Source organism: Trachymyrmex septentrionalis, unplaced genomic scaffold (assembly GCF_001594115.1).
Source record: "Trachymyrmex septentrionalis isolate Tsep2-gDNA-1 unplaced genomic scaffold, Tsep1.0 scaffold53, whole genome shotgun sequence".
NCBI lineage: Eukaryota > Metazoa > Arthropoda > Insecta > Hymenoptera > Formicidae > Trachymyrmex > Trachymyrmex septentrionalis.
The window spans coordinates 1,184,414-1,194,464 of NW_017305705.1; the positions used below are offsets into that span (position 1 = coordinate 1,184,414).

The 10,051-nt window shown below is 32.1% G+C and overlaps 1 protein-coding gene across 1 annotated transcript in view; it reads right to left on the reverse strand.

Annotated features, from left to right (window-relative positions):
• Positions 1 to 7,185, reverse strand: part of LOC108751951 — a 42,820-nt gene extending 35,635 nt beyond the window's left edge. The window contains exon 1 of the mRNA XM_018492454.1: positions 7,023 to 7,185. Within this exon, the coding sequence (XP_018347956.1) occupies positions 7,023 to 7,185 (163 nt within the window). The remainder of the gene's footprint in view (positions 1 to 7,022) is intronic.
• Between the last annotated feature and the right edge of the window lie 2,866 nt (positions 7,186 to 10,051).

Consider the following 10,051-nt stretch of genomic DNA (forward strand, 5'->3'; position numbering starts at 1 on the left):
AGGTAAAACATATTATCTTTTATTAAATAAATAAAATACTTACATTATTATTAATTAAGCAAAACACATTATATTTATTATTATACTTCTAATTATATATAGAAAATAAAGAATCAAACTAATATGATTTCTATATACATATACATAAAACTTGTTCAACTTTCGTTGCATTACCCTTGAGATGTTGTTTAAGATTGTCGAATTATTAGCGAAGAGTTAACAGTGGCTATGTATTCTTGTAAAGCTAACAATAATTATGTACTTCTAAAGTAATTTTGGATTCTTACGAGAAGTTAAATGGCTAATATGCATTTTGTATACTGATGCACCTCTCTAGCGCGTAGATATCAACGGCGACAACTTCGCGGCATGTATTAAATAAATGCTTGCTCACCGAGTTGCGATTATGTACTTTCCGCGAGTTTCGGTCTCCTTTATGCGTATATATACTGTGCCCCCATGTAATTTTGGCTTCCGTAATTTCGCTAGAAAGCTTCGAGCGAGTTACAGCCGTTTACTTCCGCTGGCAGAAACGAGACCGCTGGCAGAAAAGAAATAAGATAGAAAGGAAAAGAGACCCTTCATGCTCTTTCTGTCTACAAGCAGTTGAGGAAGCACTCAGCTTTTATAAAAATAAGCTCGTTAAAATCCTACTTTCTGCACTCGTTTTGCAGAACATTGTGATGTAACTTGTATATAATCACACCACGGATAATGCACGATAATATTCTGTAATGCTTTACAAGCTTTTTAATTACTTCTAAAATTCTTATTGTGTTTTTGTTTAATGCTTCCGTTGCACGCAAGTTTTATTTTATTACAGGAGAAAGTTAGTTTAAAAAACATGGTAAAGAAATGTGCGATGTCTTGTAAATATTATTGCTATATACTCGTATTATTACTATATATTAATACTAATAATATAATATTATATAACATTAATAAATTAATATTAATAATATATTAATATATACAATTACTAATTAGGATTTCTCTTATTTAATTAAATTAGATTTAGTTAAATAACATCTATTTTCGTCGGTTTAATAATTCATTATAATTGTTTAATAATATACATTTCATATTTCAAATATACATTTTTGGTCGGTTTAAAACGTTCAGAAACGCAATTATTCTCCTTTAAATAAATTATTCTATATTCCGGTTTCTACGTTTAAAAAATTGTTTTTACAAACGACGCCTAATTAGACAACGAAGAAATAAGAGAGAAGATTCCAGTGTGGAATTGTCAATTAGATGGACGCGTTCACAATTTTTCTTCAGTAATTAATAGAAAAAGTATCAAGTACGCGATATGAGAGGTAACTTCTTAATCTGCCTCTTCGCTGTCCTTCTCGAGATCTAATCGCATCAGCCAGTGTAATTGATATAAATTAACCCGCTCGCTCAAGCGTTTCATTTGTGTCGCAAGGAGGAAGAATACGAAAGTTTGTTATTACCTGTCGTAACTTTGGCGAGCCAACCTTTCCACGAGAAGCCGAGACTTCTAGTCGAGAGAAATTGTGTCCTTTTATAAGCCAATGTAACGGCAGGAGGCCGACTATCAAGCTATTTTATTTCAAAAGTTTCGCATTGAGGCACGAAGAAGATAAATGGGACATTTAATGGCGCAATCATCGAACCGACATCTTCCATCGCGTGAGAGGACTATAATCGATATAATATTATTCAGAAAATTCTTAGTCAAGTCACATTTCGAATAATCGTTTCTCTATTGCTCGTAAAATATATTATTGTATGTAGATTTCATGTTGCGTTTTCAACATCATCACATAATAAAATTTTGTGTATATAATTTCATATACAATTTTTATATTATCTCTTTTTTATACTGCACTTATTTTCAAATACAAGATAATCGAATCCTGTTTTTAGATCATTGAGTACATATGTACCCAATATGACCTAACTATTTCTCTTTTTCATAAAAAATGTTGGAAATATGAAAAATAAGGTTCCAATCCAATGTTACTTTTGCAGAATTATAGATTTATTAATATAATAATATGTAAGAATATGTTTTTATATTATTCAAATAATTGATCTACTTATTTACTTATTTACTTATCTTTATGATGTTTAATAGGTGAATTAGGAACTACGATTTGAAATAACAAAAATACAAAAAAAACGTTATAATCAATGTGTGTACATTCAAGGCATACTGTACACAATGTGCATAACACTGTGTATAATACGCCTAGGTTGATTATAATTGGTTTTACCTTACAAAGAGTTTACACTCTTTAATTATAAACAAAACGTGATAAACATATAAAACATATAAACTGATAAATACAAAGCTACAATAATGTAAACTACTAAGTGTAAATACAAAGTTACAATAATATTAATTACTAAAATTAATAACATCTCTTAGTAGTTACAGAAAGCAATTAGTTACGAAATGTTACATCGCGACTATGATGTTCTGTATTTTGCTTTACTGACAATGACAAACTGAACAAATTAAACAATAAACTGATGCAATTTGATTCAGTAACTCTAGTTCCGTAAAGCGTAGGTATATTGCATATAATGTATCATTTTATCCTTGCTTAACATTCGATAAACAATAAGGAGAAGGTAATACATCATGCGCATCATGTGCTTTACAGAAAGCAGCTCTAGTTAGATGGTTTGCACGACTTACTAGTGCTTAAATTTACCATGTAATTACATTACCCATGAAAAGCGAATAAGACATATTAGATGTTAGACTATAATACATTACATAAGCAAAGGTAAAAAAATCTAACTCCAATTAATTAAGGAAATTGTTATGACAATTTAGATAGATGACTTAAGCAAGCAAAATTATTGTTACAATTTGTATACAAATATATGACAAAAGAAATTGCGGCTTTTCTCATCTGATTTCGATGCCACACGAAAACATTGCAACCTCTTTTTGCAATTTTTCTTTCTGGTCCGTACAATACCTGGCTTTACGGATACGTGACTAGAATGTTTCTCGCTACCCTCGTACGACTAGGAGATAACTCGCAGTGTTCTCCAAGCAACCCTTTCCATCCTGGCGAAACTCGACGTTACTCGACTGAAAGTGGGAACTTAGTACGTTCGTAATGTACATTTATTAACTCGGCGCAATGTTGCGTATATTTTGTTAACAAGGAGAAATCGCTTCCTGCAATCGAATGTTCTTACACCAATAAACACATTTATATATTGCACCCCGTGTATTCTTACGCCGCAGGTGGTAATTTAGGTTAATTACTTCCTGCACAGAGTTAATGATGTCTTTATAACTTGTTTAAGGTCTACAGTTTGTAACGGGGTTGTGATCTATGCTAATTAACGTGGATAAACGATAAGATTTATGAATCGCGAAATAATTGGCTTTCTTGTAATAATATTACTTTCAGATAATATTCTAAGCTACTTTTCTTACAAAGGGCCCAAATGAATAACAGGTGCAATCACTTATCACACATGAATAAAGATGACGCTACAAAATAAATTATTTACTATGTTGTATACAAAAAATTGCTTACTGCTACGAACGCGAGATAAAGCATACGTTTTAGTCTCAGAAAATTTATGCTACCAATTAATGTATGTGTACGTGAAAGATGGTATTTGATCTGTTTTCATTTTCACGTTATTTCATAAATGCAGGTCGATTCAGACTTTATTGTGGATCAACGAGAAAATATTTCGAAGCAACAACTCGAATATAAAATCAGAAATATTTTCAGAAATTTTATTCCACGTCTGCGGCGAAAAGTTCATTGTTGTTCACACAAATATAAAGGAATGTCCGCATTGTCAGAAATAATTTTCTACCCACGCCACGCCGTTGCATATACGCACCGTGTATAAACGCATCTTGTAACTTGGGTTAATTACGACAAGCATATACGTGATGCTGGATTTTGGAAAGGGACGGCTTGGTTGGTTGGCTGGTGGTTGGTTGGTTGGTTGACTGCTTTTGTATGAAGTGCCACAGAGATGAAAGGGGGATGTACAAGGCAAGGGCATTCGTGCACATGGGGGATTTAGGCAAAAACCCCTGGTAGATTAAACGACTACGACGTCGCTGATGGCCTTGCTGGAGTATTCAGTAAATTCTGGCAACCATGGAAAGGTCCGCTGTGTATTTTGGCGAGCGTTTTATTGTGTGCACGTGGTAAGGGTTGGTTTTCTTAGGAAGAAGAGCCGATCGAGGGTTTATCCGGGAACCTTCTCAAATGCCGTATGCATCTATTTAAACTGTAATTGACAGTCGGACAAATTCTACAGTTCTAGATAAACTGTACAATAATAGTGAGGCGATAATTTGATTACACATTACTTTCAAAAGAAAACCGTCTGAGAAATGGTTAAATGTAGATTAAATACTTTAGGTGTAAAAGCATTAATAAATGCTCTTATACGTGTTTGTTAGTTATATCAATCTCATAAAGCTCCAACAACTATATAAATAGAACATATATCCTTTTACAAATCTCATTAATATGATATTTAAAAATACTTTTAATTTTTTTTAGTAAAAAACTAAAATTAGAGACTGAGTTTATTAAAAACTTGCAATTAGTCTCTAATTTTTAGACACTTAGTTTATTCAAAACAAAGATAATTTATAAAAATTATAAATAATTAATGTGTGACCTAAATTTTGATAGGCAGACGGGGCAGTTGGCTGCAGCAGTTGGTCTTTAATAGATATGCTGAGAAAGGAAAATAAATCATGCGAAATTAGACGATGTCGAGAAAAGGTAGACACGTATATACGCACGACTAAGGCACGAGTCCGTTTTTGTCACCAAATTGCTCGTTCAAACTGCTCTATTTTATCACGATCTGTCGATAACAGGCAGGTCTGACTAAGGGGAGCGTCTCCCATCTCTTACGTATAGAATCATCTCGTCGGGCATATCGTAGATTCTCAAAATGAAGTGCTTGCTGAACTTTGCGTATTTGATTTTTATGTTATATGATGATAAACCGTTATGTTAAACAATCTTATTTTGATAAATTTTGTGATATTACTGATGATTCTCACCGCGCAATAATAGACGCAATTTATATTAATTAAGATAAAATTTATTTATCTAACGCATGCGAAATTATGGCTATCTGTAGATAAATATCGGAAAATTATTTACGAAACTGTCGAAAAGTGATGTTACAGCTTTCTGTTACAGTCAATTCATATCAACGTGAAGAATGTTGTGTTAAAGTGACAGTTGAACATTTCAGTCTGTCCCAATATATTTTTATTTATAATACGCATACTTTTTGATCTTTTTTTCGCTCGCTGTAAAATGACAAAAATGGTTATTGAAAATGTTTATCAAAATTATTGGTCTTATCACATTGACGGTTGGTTTCCATCACGTCGACGAGAAAGAAATTATATTTGTACAAACATCTTTCTTTGTCATTATTAGTTTTAATAAACATAATGTATTTTTTATTATTTTATAAAATACAGTTTGTTCGTTTAAGACTCTGTCGTAATACATAATATATAGCAATACTTGAAAAAATAAAAACTTTTATTTTTCATAATTATTAATAGTCTATGAATTTTTATTTTTACAGATTATTTATAGAGAAAGCGTTTGCAATCACGATAGATATTAAATAATTGCCACAAATATTATGCATACAAATATTATACCATGAATAGATTATTTTGTATAATATTGAATAAATATTTATGACTTTTATTTTTTTTTACATAAAAACTTTTATTATTTACGTAAAAGTTTAGAGTAATCCATCACGTACAAAATGACATAAGCTGCATAACTGTAGCATAAAGCAGCTGGGCTGATGTGATGGTTTTTACTCTTGAATCTTTATTCAGCCAAATTTTGTTTCTATAAATGCAACTTTTCACATCTAATCTATTCTGTACACTGCAACTCTTCTAGTTGTATTATAAATTTGACTGAACTTTAATTATTTTAAATTTATAATATTTAATCGTATTATATCTAGCCTTAAAAATTTTAGTTCAACATTCGCAAAATTTATATGACGTTGCATAAAATATTGTGTTCCTGTCACCATCTCTCTTTTGAACGTTGCGTTGTAATATCACTCTTGCAGCATCGTTGGAATTTCATTCTGTCTTTACACGTTACGAAGCTATACCGAGGCATCGACTGGTTCGTGCGGGGAAGAAAGCGGAGAGGTCGGCATTTCTAACGAAGTAGAAATTCCTGCGCACGCCTGGCTTTGCCGGCAATCGCAACAAGGCACGTTTTGAAGCGGGTATCGAAGCGGATATCGAAGCTACCTGCCAGAGAACAATGAAGGGATCAATTACCGTCCTAGAACACCAGCAATAGGAATTGAGACCAAAATACTGGCAGTTGTGAGCTAGAAACGGACATTTAATTCGTGATTCGACCACTTGCCTTCGCACAAACTGGATTAGTTCATGACAAAAAACATTTAATTAAAGTATACAAAAGAATAATACAAAAGAATAAATTGCTACTGTAATAGAATTTTAATTAGACCATCCATACGAATTATAATTTTCGCGAAGATACGTAAAATTCTTAATATTGGATGACCCTCATAGAAATAATATTGAACGGTACTGATTAATTATTTTGGATATTAAAAGTACTACTGTTTAGTGCTTTAACACTCAAATAAATAATTTTCGGCATCGGCTAGCATTAAACTTAATTTCTGTAAGGAAAAGTGACGAACTGTTCTAAGTTTGAACTTATTTAACTGAATTAAAAAGCCTGTTGAACTTTCTGTTCGCCTCTAAAATTTTCTCTCTACTAGATTCACTCTCGACGTTTGATATGACGGATAGTAAACATTTGGAAATGAAATCCTTCAGTCTCGGATTCCATTCCAACTAATTTCAACGATCCCAGATTCATTCGTCGCGCCATCGCGGTTTCTGCGTTAGTTCGCCGAGTGGATATGCATTTGTCGACGCGTTAAAAGCGTTCTTCAAGCTTTCTACGTGCGACAAAACCGGAGAGGGCGAAAGTTTAACTTACGCGAGCATGGACGCGTCTCGTCGCTCCCATCACCACAGTCGTCCACAACGTTACAAACTTTGTTGAGGGCGACGCAGTGCCCGTTGGCGCACTGAAATTCGCTCTGCCGGCAAGAAAACACCGTCGTCGCCGTGAGGATGCAGGTGCAAACGAGCCAATGCATGTCTGGAACAATATAAAAAGTAGCGTGGTTTTAGTATCGAAGAAGAACTCTTCGCGCTCGTGATCTGAATTTTTCATGTGACTTGAAAATTTCAAGCAAGTTACGTAAGGTCGTCGTTATTGTAACCAAAGCGTATCTATATTTATATCGAAATTCACATTCTTTATACAATATATATTTTTACTTATGTGTAAGTAAAGAGAATTTTTTCTTAGATTTTATCCTGAAAAATATGATAGTCGTGGGATAACATTATATTTCGAAGAATTTTGATGTAAATCTCTCTCACTCATTCATAAAATTACAATAAAGTATAAAATAAGTTTGATTAATTTTACTGAAATGCATGGTAAAAATCTTTAAAATATTGTATTGTACTAGAATTATTATATTTTCAGGATAAATTTTAAAAGAAAATTCTCTTCGTGTAATATTTATAAAATTATATAATTATAATGTAACGCAATTATACAAATTCTCTAATTTTTAAACACGATAAACAAAGAAATTTAATGGTAATGAGAGTATATATCACTGTTAAGTGACGTAAATTATGTCAAAATTTTTATTACTTTACCAGAAGATGATCCAGGTCACCATTATTCGCAAATCAATTTGGAATAATGATGACATCATCCTTCTCGCAAAGTAATAAAAGTTTTGACATCATAATTTGCACCTGTCTAACCGCGCTGTACTTTCATTAACTTTAAATTTCTTTGTTTATTGCGTTTTAATATGCAATTAATTATATTTAATTAATATAATAATAAATAACATATAAATTATATGTAAATTATACATATATTAGCTCGTGAATAATATTTGCAGAAGCATTTTTTAATTCAAAATACCTGTTGTTTAGAACGTGATTCATCACATTTTTGATACGTTAAATAACTCTTTTATGAAAAAATATTTCTCCGCCATAAGTATATGGTATTTGAATTTCGTGAATCGATGAAAAAGCAAATCGCAGGATTGAAAGTCAGCAAAATGAAAGTATATTTACACAGAGAATCAGTGGAACTGAGTTTTGACGTGCAGATTACGTCAAATATGTTACTTTATGCTGTGATTCAAAATACGTCATTTAAAATGTTATTGATTTCGGAAGCAAATTTCATTTACTTTATTCCAATCGTTTTACTAGATAATCATAAAAGTTCGTAGCTTTATTATCAAAAAATTAGATTTAGTTTACATTAAAATTGCAACAAAATGAAAGAATGAATAAAAAAAGTGAATCTACATTTTACTTGTTAAACTTAATTCGACTAGTATCACTCGAGAGAACTCGAGCGTCGCGCCTGGCTCCGTCTGGGATTAACAGAGTTGCTACCACTAACATAAAAATATTATTGTTGTGGTGATGATAAAGTTTCGTAACAACGTAAACGCGCGCAACTTTGTCCTCCTCCAACTTAAATCGAACAGGAACACGAAGGATATCGGACCACGTTCTCTCGATTTCCGGCGTCGCTTGAAAGCGTCGACGTCGTTCACCCAATTGAAGTGAAACTTTCGCTATTCTCGACTCCCCGACGTAATCTCTGCTGTCTTTGCTTTTTTCCCCTAGGTAAAAACTGGTAAAACTGAGGTCAGACTGAGCACGGTAGATGATCAACTAGTTTGTTAATTACGAAATATATAGGAACGAATTTCGCAATTCCCTTGAACTGCAATTGGTTTTTATAAATAACATAATAAAGAAAATATAAAAACTTAAACCATTGAAGCAATAATAAAAAAGAAATGTTTATTTTAATAAATTATATTTAAAAGTGATATTAATAAAAATATTCAAATTTCCAAAATTGTCATATTATTATATCATTTAAAAATACAATTACTTTTGTTAATTTCTCATTTTGTTAAAATAAATTTAAAATAATTTTAATATATTATATATCCGCATATTACACGGTAAATCTTTATCATCATGAGAACTGAATAGTCTGCATGTATTCTATCATCAGCCTCTTATTCTTGAAGTCTATACAATAATGTTATAATCTTTCCTCAAGCAGATAAAATGAAGAGACATGCATTTTTCTTTTCGCTCAATCGGCTCAATGCGTAGCTAATTTCCATCGCCACAAAGAGAAAATTCAAGTGCGAGATAAGAAAGGAACAATTCGGTATTCATGGAATTACAAAGACTAAAGCGAAGGGAAATCAGACAGACAAGCAGGGAAAAAGTAAGTTATCGTTGCGGCGCGCTGGTATACATTCTCGCCTCCTTCTTGTCTCGTCGCTTGAAAGTTACGCTGAATAAGTTTAAATGTCAGGAAATATGCAGAGCCCCTAGAAGAAAGCGGAAAAGTTTCTCGAATGTCGCGAGGTAAGAAGACGACCCATCGCCCACTTAGACCTCGATGTCTCTGAGTGCTTTAAGTCACCTTTGCATTAAAATCATCAGGAATCTAGTGCGATATAATGCGGATTATATAAATCTAATACACTATCAGCTTTCTTCGTTTGTATCAACAGCTCTTCCGACATCCTATGTTTAAAAATTGTCAAACATATATATTAAACCTTGTCTTCATTTTTTTTTAAATTAAAAAAGGTATGAAATTAGCAATAGTCTTACAAGCAATAAAATATGATTTATTATTATTATTAATTTTTATTACATTTTTATTTCTTATTATTAATAATATGCATATCTATTGCTCTTCCTAAAAGTTTAAATATTTGTTGTTCATGGCTAGAGAGATACAGTAAACATTTTTCATAAAGTTTAAAACAATCTACTATTGAAACTGTCGTTTCAAAACGCTAAGTCGAGATTATTACTTTCACATTTCGCAAGTTTATATCACACGTGTCACCGACTTTACGTCAGATGCTGTATAAAGGG